The following is a 12,997-nucleotide window of genomic DNA, read 5'->3' on the forward strand; positions in this document are numbered from 1 at the left end:
TTTCCCACAAGACTTTGTGCTGGGCCCTCTTCTCTTTTCCTGGGTGGTACTTCACTTGGTGATTCACGTACCATTTCTGTACAAATGATTTCTCTGATTTATTTGTCCAGCCCTAACCTTCCTCTCAACCTTCAGTCTCACATCTCCAACTGCTTATTATACTCCTCCACCTGAATATTCCTTAGACATCGTACACAATATATCTAAAATGAAACTAATTTTCTTCCCCCCACCCCTAAACCCTTCCTTCTTCTTAAGTTCCATATTATTTTATGATACCACCAACCTGCTCAGTGCCCCTCAACTCCTCATTTTCTCTAAGTCCTATTTCCTCTACCTTCATAACATTGCTTATGTACAACCCCTTTTCTTCTTTTTCTGGCACCATCACCTCTCTGATGCAGGCTGTCATCACAAACCCAGCCTTTCTGGTCTCCCCAACTCCTACCCTCCTACTTGGGGACTTCACACACTTCCTATGCTGTCAAAATGTAAAACAAGGTGGGATCTCCATTCCTACAAAAATTGGGAGCACAGATTTTCCAAGTTCAAACTTACCATTCCAGCAGCAACTTTTGGACCTTGATGAATGTGTAAAAGAAATGTCTCTGTTTTAGAATCCATTTAACTTTGCAATTGAGGAACTTCCACCTAACCTTCAATCGAATATTCCTTAGACACCTTAAACTCAAGCTGAAAAGAATCAAGAGAAGAATCTAACAGAATTCTTCGAATGCCTTCCAAGTGATAAATATGCTCAATTATGCTTATGGATTGAAATCAGTGTTTGGTAATGCCTATCTGCACGAAAGGACATTTTCAAAGACAGATGAAATCTAATTACAGGGCAACATTAACAGATGAATATTTGCAATTGATTTTGATAATAGGGATCACTTACTTTGAACTCCAGTTCAGTAAAATGTTATCCCCCCCCAAAAAAAGACTACAGTTCTTCTTCATAGTAGACTTGTATTACCAAAAAAAGTACTTAGTAATTGTTGTATTTTGAATTTCATTAATAAAATATTTGTGGAATTTTGTTTTCCCTTGTTTATAAATCTATATTATGTCCTCAATTTTGTCTCTTTGCAATACCTAAAATACTTACTATCAAACCCTTTACAGAAAAAAATTTGTTGAGCCCTGGGCTGTTCTATTAGAATGCAAACTCTTTGAGGGGAGATGGAATCAGGGCAGGAATCTTAGATCTAAGAGGAGCCTACAGTTCTGACAGCAGAACTTTTCCTCTGGTATAGAGGGGCAGAATCTAGCATCAGTCTACTTTGGCTCAGACTCAAACCCAGGTCAGGAACTTACAGAACTCAGATCAAGGGGACAGCAAAGAGGCTTTGCCTTGGATCAGACCACCCTGGGAAAACTCAAAATTTGTAGCTTTGTCTCTTAGATCCTAAATTAAAACAATACTCAATATCCCAAGAAAGTGGCAGCAGGACTAGTTCAGACCTTTTTCTCCAGATTGAGTCCATCCTTAATCTGAAGTCTGAAGTCAATGAGTATATCGGAAAAGTGTACCAAAAAAAACCCTAAAAAGAATTACACCATGATAACTGTCACGGTGGCAGAAATGCTCAAGAAACAGACACAGAAGAGAATGACTCCAGACTTCTGCAAGCAAAGCCTCAGAGAAAAACACAGCTTTGCCACAATATCAACTAGTTTGGAAGTGATGAAGAAAGAGTTTTTTTAAAAATTAGTTTTTAAATGTTTTTATAAATGGAATGAAAGTGCTTGAGGGAAAGAATGGAGAAGAAATGAGAGCTATAGAAGAAAGCACCTGGAAGGAACTTAAGTGCTTAGCACAAGGTAAAAAACTTGTCCAAGCAACAGACTCCTTGAACATATGAACCACCAAGAGGCCAATGACACTATGAGATAAGAAGAAATAGTAAAACAAAGTTTAAGAACTGAAAAAAATAGAAGAAAATATGAGATATCTCATAGCAAAAACGACTGACCTGGAAAATTGATCAAGGAGAAAAAAATTAGTCATTGCTCTGAATGTCATATCCCCAAAAGATTCCAGACATATTTAAAGAACTCTTTTTTCTTTTTAGGTTTTTTTTTTTGCAAGGCAAATGATGTTAAGTGGCTTGCCCAAAGCCACACAGCTAGGTAATTATTAAGTGTCTGAGACGGGATTTGAACCTGGGTATTCCTGACTCCAGGGCTGGTGCTTTATCCACTGTGCCACCTAGCCGCCCCATTAAAGAACTCTTAAAGGAAAATTGCTCACATCTCTTAGAATGAGAGAGTAAAGTGAGAAAAGTTCTCTGGTCATCTTCTGAAGGAAACTCTATAGTGAAAACTTTCTAGAAATATTAGAGGCAAAATCCAGAGTTTCCAGGTTCTCCTTCCTTCAAAAAAGATAATATTTAAGGCGGTCATAAAGAAAGAATTTATGTTCTGAGGAGTCACAGTCAGGATCACACCTAATGTCGCAGCTACCACTATGAGGGAGCAGGAATTTGGAAGATGATATTCCAGAAGGCAATGGGCTTATAGTCAAGAATAACTAGCAAATAAAACCAAGTCTGATCCTAGAGGGAGAAATGAAATAAAGGTCTTCCAAGCATTCCTAATGAAAAGGACAAAGCAGTGGAGAAACTTTGAAGTGCAAATATAGGCATGAAGAGAAACAGAAAGAGGTAAACAGGAATAAATTATGATACAGCATTACATAGGGATAAACTACTTTCATTCATATAGGAGGAGACAATACTCTTGTCCCCTCTGAATGCTGTCATTCCTACAGTTCATAATAAGAGACCAATTAGACAAGACCTGGGAATGCTTTGATGATCCTAAGAAGAAAAAGAGAAAAAAGAAGAAAGGAAAGTGGGAAGGGGAAGGGGGAGGAAGCTTAAGAGAAATTATTTTACATAACGAGGATACACAAGTATCTCTACTTTTATATTTAGACATTATCTTATGCTTCTAGGCATCGGTATAAACGAGGAAGATATGGGGGAAACTGTTTACACTTTAATTTCGCTCTCTGAACTAATTGAAAGAATACACACATGCATATAGGTAGACACAGAGACATACATTTCATTCAACAATGAAGTAAGAGGGAAAGGAAAAAAGAGAAGGGGGAATTAGGAGGAGGATATATTAAGGGAGGGCTTAATCATAAGCAAAACTAATTTTTAGGTTGACAAGGCAAAGAATGGAAACCTGAGGAGAGCTCATAAACTGGGAAATGACTAGACAAGTTATGCTATTTGAATGTCATGGAATAGTACTGGGCTAAATTCTTTATCAGTACAATGTTCAACCAGGATTCTAGAAGGAAATACAGGAAAATATGCTACTCCGTCTCTGAGAGAGAGGGGGGAAGGATTCACAGTACAGGATGAGACATAGGACATGAGCAGCGTGGAAATTTTTTGTGATTGTTCTCTATATAATGTTTGTGTGTGTGTGTGTGATGAGTTTTGTATTTCTTGTGTCCTCAAAAGGAAGGTGTTTAGGGTGGGGTGGGAAGGCAGATCTTAACAGATTAAAAAAATTAAAATTTATGTATTTATATAAATATATGTGCATATAGTCTCAACACAGTATTCAAACAAATTATATGTTTGTATTATATTTATATACATGTGTCTATATATATATATAATATGTATATGCATATAGATAGGTACATACACATACAACTTGTGAATTTATAATACATCAATACAATGGCCACCACTTGAGGACTCATGATGAAACATGCTGCCTGCCTCCCTCCTAATTGAGAGGAGGACACAGAGCAGGTTGAAACAAATATATTTTTTAAAGACTCAGACAATAAAGGGTGGCTAGGTGGCACAGTGGATAGAGCACCGGCCCTGGAGTCATGAGCACCTGAGTTCAAATCCAGCCTCAAACGCTTAATAATTACTTAACTGTGTGACCTTGGGCAAGTCATTTAACCCCATTGCCTTGCCAAAAAATAACCTTATTAAAAAAAAGACTTAGCCAATAAGAAATTTTGTTTTGCTTGACTATGTATATTTGTAACAGAAGTTTGTTATTTTTCTTTCTCAATGGGGTAGGGGGAGAAGTAGGAAAAAGAAGGCTGATGGTTGGTTTTTGAAAATGAAATTTAATTCAAAAAATAAAATCTTTGAAGGCAACAATTTTCTTTGCTTTTGTAGTTGAAGTCTCAAGACATAACATATGGTAAACTCTTAGTAATGCTTTTTCATTTGCTCTCCAATACCAGGCTCTATTTTTACCTATTTTTCTTTCATTTTTCCTGTTATAGCGAGTTCTCCTCTTCGTTGCTTCTGATGTTGATGCATTATGTGCCTGCAAAATTCTTCAGGTAAGCTGATGCACTTTTCCTTCTTTATTATGGGAATGTAGAGAAAGGAAAAGAATATTGGTTAAGGGGGAAGAATTTGATTGGGAACTAACCAGAAAAAGAAGAAAATTTGTAGTTCATCCCATTTGAAAGATTCAAAGCATTTGAAATCGAATGCCTTTTATTGTTATCTTGGTGACTTTATAGTTATTTGCATTGTAGGTGGAAATATTTGGTGTTTAGCTTTAGAACCCAAACACTGGTCTGCCCCACCAAGCTGGAAAGACTTTCAGCTGAGGTCTGACCACATTCTGCTTGCCTGGACCAGTGGAGTCTGGGAAGGCTCATCCCTAGAAGGTTGGTCACTGAGTGATGATGGGTTTTGGGACCATCTTGACTCAGATCAGGCAAGGAAGGAATCTGATCGATTTTGTCCAGAGTTCGGAGAGAGAAGGAGGCTAAAACTCACTTGGTTCAATCACAGATGGTAGAAGCAGGAATAGTGTTTGCTATCAGTGACAGGGTGAAAGAGCTACTCTAATTTTGGCTGGGTGACCTCAGGACGCAGAGGGCTTCAATTCCCCTCTTTTTGGGTCTTATCTGGGGATCTTCAAGTAGAGGCTGCTTTCCTACTTGGCTGGGGGGGGGGTGGAGCAGGAAACTGTCTTCCATTCACGTGAGTGTTTGACTTACTGACTGCCTAGGCCCTTGAGATCTGGACAGATTTCCAGTGTTGGAAGGATTAGCCAAACCAGTGAAATTAGTGATCTTTTCAAAGAAGGAAAATGGCGGGAGGAGGAGCCAAGGACCCTGTGTCCTCACTCTTGGTGTTACCATTCCCCAGGTAAATGTGTGGGAATAATCGTAGCTGACTGTTGACCACACTTACCCTTCTCTGACTAGGCCTTGTTCCAGTGTGACCATGTTCAATACACTTTGGTTCCCGTTTCTGGGTGGCAGGAACTCGAAACCTCATTTCTGGAACACAAAGACCAGGTATGGATGGTGTATATTATGACATTCACCAAGAAAAAATCATTAAAAACCATTACCTGTAATTTTTAATTGCATGGATTTCTTTTTTTTGTTTTGTTTTTTTGCAAGACAATGGGATTAAGTGACTTGCCCAAGGTCACACAGCTAGGTCATTATTAAGTATCTGAGGTCAGATTTGAACTCAAGTCCTCTTTGCTCCAGGACTTGTGCTCTATCCACTATACCACTAGACTCCCCAAGTGCATGGACTTCTGCTAGTGGGTATGTCAGCCTGCTTATCACATCATTCCCAGGGTTCCTAGTATGGTTGTGGCCCCTAGGACTCTTGGATATAGTAGCCACAGTGCCCATTCTTTAGCAGCATTTGATCTGACCTGGGACCTCAGCCTTAACCCTTGGAACAGAGGTCCTGGTACTGGACCTGAAGAAGTCCATCTGCTAATCCTGGACTAGTTGATTTGCCCCTTCAGTCTCCTCATGTGCCCTGTGTCAACCCTTCAATTTCAGTCTAATTCCTGTACCCCAGTGGCTAGCATTACATCGTCAGAATGAATGGCATAGCTCTGTGGCTTTAGTGACTTGATCTCATCTGAGCCTCACGACCATCTAGGCAGCAGGTACCACACCCAAGGGTTGACAAAGAGATCACGAAAAAGAGTAAAAAACCCACATGTGAAAAATATTTATAGCAGCTCTTTTCATGGTGGCACAGAATCGGAAATTGAGGGAGTGCCCATCAATTGGGGAATGACTGAACAAGTTGTGGTATATGAATGCATTGGCATAGGATTGCTCTATAAGAAATCATGAGAGCCGGGACTTCAGAAAAGCCTGGAAAGACCTACAAGAGTGAAGTGAGCAGAGAGAGCATTGTACACAACAGTAACACTGGGTGATGATCAACTGTGATGGACTTGTTCCCTTTCAGGAGTACAAATTCTAAAAGACTTGTGATGGAAAATATCCATATCCAGAGAAGAAACTGGAATTTAAATGCAGACCAGAGCTTACTATCTTCAACTTTTAGGAGTTGTCTTCTTTATTATGTCATTTTTTACTCTCTAATATTTTTTCTTCCATTTAGATTTGATTCTTTCACAGCGTGATTAATGTGGATCTATGTTTAGCATGGTTACACATGTAGAGACTATATTAGATTGCTTTCTGTCAGGGGAATGGGGGAAGGAAAATATAAAACTCAAAACCTTGCAAAAATAACGATTAGTGAAAACTACCATTGCATGTCATTGGAAAAACAAATTAAATAAAATGTTTAGATTGAAAAAAAAAGAAATGGAAAGGTTGAATTAGCTAGTTTGAGATAGGCAAGATATCCTCAAGTGTTATTACACCCAAATGTTCAAAAAGTGGATTCTCTGCTCGTTGGTAACTTAATTCTCCCAAAGCTCAACATATAAACAACACACTTTCCTTATCAATCTTCCTTTTCAAACCTTGAGCTTGAAGTTCCAAGGGGTAGGGGAGACTCTGGGATCAGGGTTGGGAAACCCTGAGAAGCTGATTTTTTTTTTTTTAGCTTAAAAACATCACAAGCCAAGACGTTTTTTGAATTGAAACAGATTGTCAAGGGATTCATGATGCTGTGAATGAAATGACTTAGGACTCTAGAGACAAAGGTGAAGATGACTTCCTGGTCAGCTCATACCTGGAGGCCTATGGGCAGATCTGGGGGCTGTCAGTAGAGGAAAGCAGTGAATTCTTAGAGACCGCCTTGAGAAGGACAGCCAAGATGGGGAGGAGGAGTCTTGAGGTCAGGCCTTGTGAGGATTGGTGGGAAGGCATAGGCAGGTTGAGGGCAAAGAAGAGACATATGACCTGTCTGTCCAAATCTGAAGGACTGACCTGTGACCAAGGAGCTTCATATGGTTCTGTGCATCCTTCAAGAGCAGAAGCATTCAGGGGAGGGTGGAAATCAGGAAATGCCTCTTAACCAGTGGAGGAGTGATGGGGAAGTTTCCCATCAACTGAGCCTGGAGGAGCACTTGTAAGGGCTGGTGTAAAGTTAACTTTTGTTCAGGTGAGCGTTGGATGAATGCTCCCCAAGAGTTCTGTCTCTAAAACAGTATTGGTCCCGAGGCCTGGTTTTTGGACCTCATTATTGACAGCATTTTCTTTCCTCTTCCAGTTCCACTATTTTATTCTCATCAACTGCGGGGCCAATGTTGACCTCTTAGAAATCCTCCAGCCTGAAGAGGATAGGATATTCTTCATTTGTGATACTCACCGCCCTGTCAACGTGGTGAATGTTTACAATGACACCCAGGTGAGGGAATCCTCAAGGGGTATGGGTTTAAGACTGAGACCACCTGGTCTGCCTCCTTAAAGAGAAGGGATGGAGGCCTAGGAAGAGGAAATGACCTGCTGAACTTTAACACAGGGGTATTTTGGCTTAACCTGTCTTGAAGAGCCCATGGGAATTCATATAAGAAGCCCATTTTGATGGCTTGCTGATGACTGGCATGGTGCCAGGTGAGAAGGGAGGGATGAAATTTCTTTGATTCATTTTCTTCCCCCATCCTCCTTGTAAGATGAGGAGCACCAAGTCTGGCAGGTTCTCCTGAGCTGGGAAGGTCCTAGTCATTGGATTCTGGGTCCATTTTCTGAGCATCAACCTGGCCTAGGAGGCATGTCACCAGGGGCCTGACCATTCACCTGGAGACAACGCTCAATGCCATCAGCCTGGCAGGTCACTGGGTGCTCTGATCTGCAAGGGTAGAGGAATGGACCCAGTCACCTATGTGGGAAGCGATGGACAAAGTCCTTGCTGCTCCCTGGAATGTGAGCTCTCTAGGGCACCAGTGGTTTTTTGGGGTTTTTTTTAACTTTACTACTCTTAATTAACTTTCATTTGTTATTAATAATAAATTATGTCCCATAACTTTTTGTTCTCTGACACGATTTTCTCAAAATTGATACAAGACATTGTTCTTGGTCTCCAACAGATGTTTTTGACATTTTCCCCACCATATATTTTATATATATATATAATATATATATATATATATATAGTTCCTTTAAACAAAAGCCATTTTTTCACTAAATAGAAGATAGTAGCTAACTTTTTATTTTGCTTTTTTTATTAAAGATTTTATTTATTTTGAGTTTTACAAATTTTACCCCAATCTCACTTCCCTCTCCCACCCCCCACAGAAGGCAATTTGCCAGTCTTTCCATTGTTAACATGATATACATTGATCCAAATTAAGTGTGATGAGAGAGAAATCATATCCTTAAGGAAGAAACATAAAGTATAAGAGATAACAAAATCAGACAATAAGATAGCAGGTTTTTTTTTTCCCCTAAATTAAAGGAAATAGTCCTTGGACTTCGTTCAAACTCCACAGTTGTTTCTCTGCATACAGATGGTATTCTCCATCTCAAGAGAGCCCCAAATTGTCCCTGATTGTTGCACTGATGGAATGAGTGAGTCCATCAAGGCTGATCATCACCCCCATGTTGAGTAGATAACTTTTTTAAAAGTTTCTTCTTTTAAGAAATGTTATATTGACATTCCTCCTGATATGAGACCTTCCTGCCCTAGTAGAGCAACCCTTTTACAAAGGACGGTCAAGAGAAACAGTAAGTTCTTGCTTTGGCCATGTCTAAAAAGACTCATGGAGCCCATCACCTGTCTGAGGGCAGAAGCCCACTTTATGATGAAATCTCCCAGGTGACAAATGACCTTTGAATTGATCAGCATTCCCGTTTGTTAATATTGCTCACTATTGCATTATTGTAGCCACTGTATAATTATTCGCCTTGGTCTAATTATTTTTGACCTACGTCAGCTTTTGGAAGTCTTCCCAAGTTTGTGTGAATTCTTCCTCTTTATCCTTTCTTGCGACACAACTATATCCCATTTCTTGCTCTATTGTCTTGTACGTCCATTTCTCAGTCAATAAACACCCACTTTCTTTCCAGTTTTTTGTGACTACTCAGAAAATTGCTGGCATAAATGTTATTGTTACTCTTCTTTCCTCCAATTAGCAAGTCTTTATTTTCTCTTTCTCCTACTTCTTCCACCCACTGGGAGGAAAATACCATCCCTTGTAACAGATACTCACAGTCAAGCAAAACAGATGCCATGTTGGCCACATTCAAAAATGTAGGTCTCATTCTGCATATTTAGTCCGTTGCTTCCTTTAGGATGTGGGTGCTGTGTGTGGTACCATCTGTCCTTTGGTTGTGGTTGGTCATCTCAAGTCTTTCTTCCTAATGGTGTTAATTACTGTTTAAATTGTTCTCCTAGCTCTACTCACTTTTCTCTGTATCAGATGAGACAGGTCTTTTGGATTTCGTTGAGTTCACCCATTCCTCATTTTTTAGAGCTCAGTAATATTGCATTCTATTCATGTGCCATAATTGGTTTAGCCATTCTCTAATAGGTGGACACCTCTTTAGTTCTCAATTCTTTTCTGTGACAAAAAGAGCTGCTCAAATATTTTTCTCCATTGCAGGTCCTCTTTTCTTCTTTGATCCGTTTTGAGCTTAGGATTACTGGGTCAAAGGGGATGAACAATTTATTGACTCTGAGACCATAGATCCAATTTATTTTCTAGAATGACTGGACCCATACAGAGCTCCTATCATTGTCATTTTCATTTCTATCCATGGTCTTTTTTTTATTTAAGGAAATGGGGTTAAGTGACTTGCCCAAGGTCACACAGTCCAGATTTGAACTCAGGTCTTCCTGACCCCAGGGCTGGTGCTCTATCCACTACCCCACTGTTTTCATTTCTAACATTAACTTTGTTGGCTTTATTTCTTAAATATAAAGAGAATGGAGTCAAATTCATAAGCATACAAGCCATTCCCCATTTGATAAACAGTCACAGGATATAGACAGGCAGTTTCCAGATAAAGAAATCAAAGCTGTCTATAGACACATGAAAAAATGCTCTAAATCATTATTGCTTTGAGAAATATAAATTAAAACCACTCTGAGGTACCCCCTCCCATTGTTCAGATTGGTTATATAAGAGAATAGGAAAGTGATAAATGTTGGAGATGTGGAAAACAGATACTGATGCATTGTTGAGAGAGTTGTGAACTGAGCCAACCTTTTTGTAGACCAATTTGGAATTATACACAAATCCAACAATATCACTACTGGGTCTGTATCCCAAACAGATCCCAAAAAGGGGGAAAGACCCACATGTACAAAAATATTTATAGCATTGGGGGCAGCTAGGTGGCGCAGTGGATAGAGCACCAACCCTGGAGTCAGGAGGACCTGAGTTCAAATGCGGCCTCAGACACTTAATAATTACCTTAGGCTTGCCTTAGGCAAACCACTTAACCCCATTTCCTTGCAAAAAAAAAAACCCTAAAAAAATATTTCTATCATCTTTTTTTGTGGTGGCAAAAAAATTGTAAAATGAGGGGATCCCACTCACTGGGGAATGGCTAAACAAGTTGTGGTGTATGAATGTGATGGAACACTTTTATTTTGTAAGAAATCATGAAGGGTAGACTTCAGGAAAGCCTGGAAAGACTTTCATGACTTTCATGAACTGATGCAGAGTGAAGTGAGCAGAGGTAGAAGAACCTTGTACACACTGACAACATTGTGAGATGATCAACTATGATGGAGGTGGCTTCTCTCACCTGGTCAATGACCTAGACCTACCTCCGGAGGGAGGGCCGGCAGTGGTGTCTCAGACCAAGCGAAAACCCCAAGCGTCACCATTGTCACTTTGCTTTTTTCATTGTTTCCCCTTTTGTTCCATTTCTTCTTTCACAACATGGCCATTATGGAGACAAGTGTGATGTGATTGCACACCAGTCACCTAGGTTGAGCTGCTCACTGTCTGAGGAAGGGAGAGAGAATAAACTTTGCTAATTTGAAGCTGGACCTGTCACATAGAAGATTTTTAGTAAATGCTTCTAGAAGAGAGGGTGGCTACCATGTGGACCTGTGAAGTCAATGAAAAGAGCCCTGGTGGGCAGCTAGGGGGCACAGTGGATAGAACCCCGGCCCTAGAGTCAGGAGGACTTGAGTTCAAATCCAGCCTCAGACACTTAAAAATTACCTAGTACTGTGACCTTGGGCAAGTCACTTTACCCTGTTGTCTTACAAAAACCAAAAAGATAAACGAAAAGAGCCCTGGATACATCCAGAGAACCTGGGCTTGAATCTCAGCTTTGTCCTGAATTAGAGCTGACACTTTCAAATCAAAGTACCTGCTAGGGACTTTACAACATTATCTCATTGAATCCTCACAGCAACCCTGTGAGACAAATCTATTATTATTCCTATTTTATAAATGATAAACTGAGGCAGACAGAGGTTCACTCAGCTAGCAAGTGACTGAGGCTGGATCTGAACCTGAGTCTCCCTGACTCCTGGCCCAGCACTCTGCCCTCTGGACACTGCCCTCTCTGGGCCTTTGTTTCCTGTCACACAAGGGGCCTGGATTAGATGGTCTTTGAGACTGCCCTCTAGGATCCTACAGTAGGAATAGGCACAAGGTTCCCCCCATCAGCTGGAGCACTTGTGACTGGATGAGGTCTCTTGTTGCTTTGACCCTAAAGAAGCAAATGGGAGACACCTCCGTCCTATAAGGAAAACAAGCTGGGAGGACCTGCGGCGGGGGGGTGGGGGGGTGGTGTCTTCTTCACTCACCTTCATTGCCTATCTTTTTATTTAGATAAAGCTGCTCATCAAACAAGATGATGATCTGGAAGTCCCTGCCTACGATGACATTTTCAGAGATGATGAAGATGATGAAGATGAGAATGAGGATGATGTAGAAAAGTCAGGCAATGAGAGTGATGGTTCGGAGCCATCTGGAAAACGCACTCGTTTTGAAGAGGTGTGTGACCTGGGGAGGCCCCTGGGGTTCTTGGGCTCTGCGGGGTCCCGCTGAGCATGTGGACTTGAACCCCTGGCCTACCGTGTCCCAGATCATCCTCTGACCAGGCTGCCCTCAGATTGTCCTGAGAAGCTGTGTGTGTGTGTGTGTGTGTGTGACTGTCCCCACCTGTGTGTCTTGGGGTGATAGTCTATATTTGTAATTATCCCTCACTCTGACTATACCACAGGCCCCAGAAATGTTGGAGAATTTGCTGTAGACAACCTGTAATTTCTCAAAGTTTCAATAGAAATCCCATTTCTTAGAGCAAATTCTTCATGTGATATCAGTGTTAATTGAAGGGGTCTTGAGGGTGCTCCTGTAGGTGGGGAGAAGAACCCACTAACTGAGCCATTGCAAGATGCTATTTTACAGATGAGGAAACTGGGCCTCGGAGAATTCCAGAGCTTTGACCCAGAGGTCACATGGCAATCAGAATTTGAACCCAGGTCTTCCTAACTCTTAAGTTCAGCCCTTGAAGCCCTTGAAGGTCCATAAGCGTCACACTCATGGACTTTCAAGAGTCCAGTGGCAAAGCCCAGCCCCATAGTCTTTGATGGGCACAAGGAAGATCTGACTTGATCCTGGCTTCCCCTGTTCATACAAGAGAGAAAGGATCTCACAGAAAGGAGACTGGCCACGGGCCGTGAGCATGGGAAATGTTTAAATCTTGATATGTAGTTTGGAGCTACCTCATTGAACCTCTGTGTGGCTGGTATCCTGGGGACATTGAAAACTTGTGAGAAGCCTCTGTGCTCTCCTTTGTCCTGTACCCTCTTCTCTACACTTCAGTATCCTTATTTGTAAA

The 12,997-nt window shown here is 40.8% G+C and overlaps 1 protein-coding gene across 2 annotated transcripts in view; it reads left to right on the top strand.

Annotated features, from left to right (window-relative positions):
• Positions 1–12,997, top strand: part of CDC45 (cell division cycle 45) — a 37,684-nt gene that overhangs the window by 2,593 nt on the left and 22,094 nt on the right. For both annotated transcript variants that reach the window (XR_012472354.1, XM_074206468.1), the window contains exons 2-5: positions 4,280–4,339; positions 5,222–5,314; positions 7,461–7,598; positions 11,986–12,150. Coding sequence is in view for 1 of the 2 variants with exons in the window: in XM_074206468.1 (XP_074062569.1) it covers positions 4,280–4,339; positions 5,222–5,314; positions 7,461–7,598; positions 11,986–12,150 (456 nt within the window). In the remaining variant the exon portion in view is untranslated. The remainder of the gene's footprint in view (positions 1–4,279; positions 4,340–5,221; positions 5,315–7,460; positions 7,599–11,985; positions 12,151–12,997) is intronic.

Source organism: Macrotis lagotis, chromosome X (genome assembly GCF_037893015.1).
Source record: "Macrotis lagotis isolate mMagLag1 chromosome X, bilby.v1.9.chrom.fasta, whole genome shotgun sequence".
Lineage (NCBI taxonomy): Eukaryota > Metazoa > Chordata > Mammalia > Peramelemorphia > Peramelidae > Macrotis > Macrotis lagotis.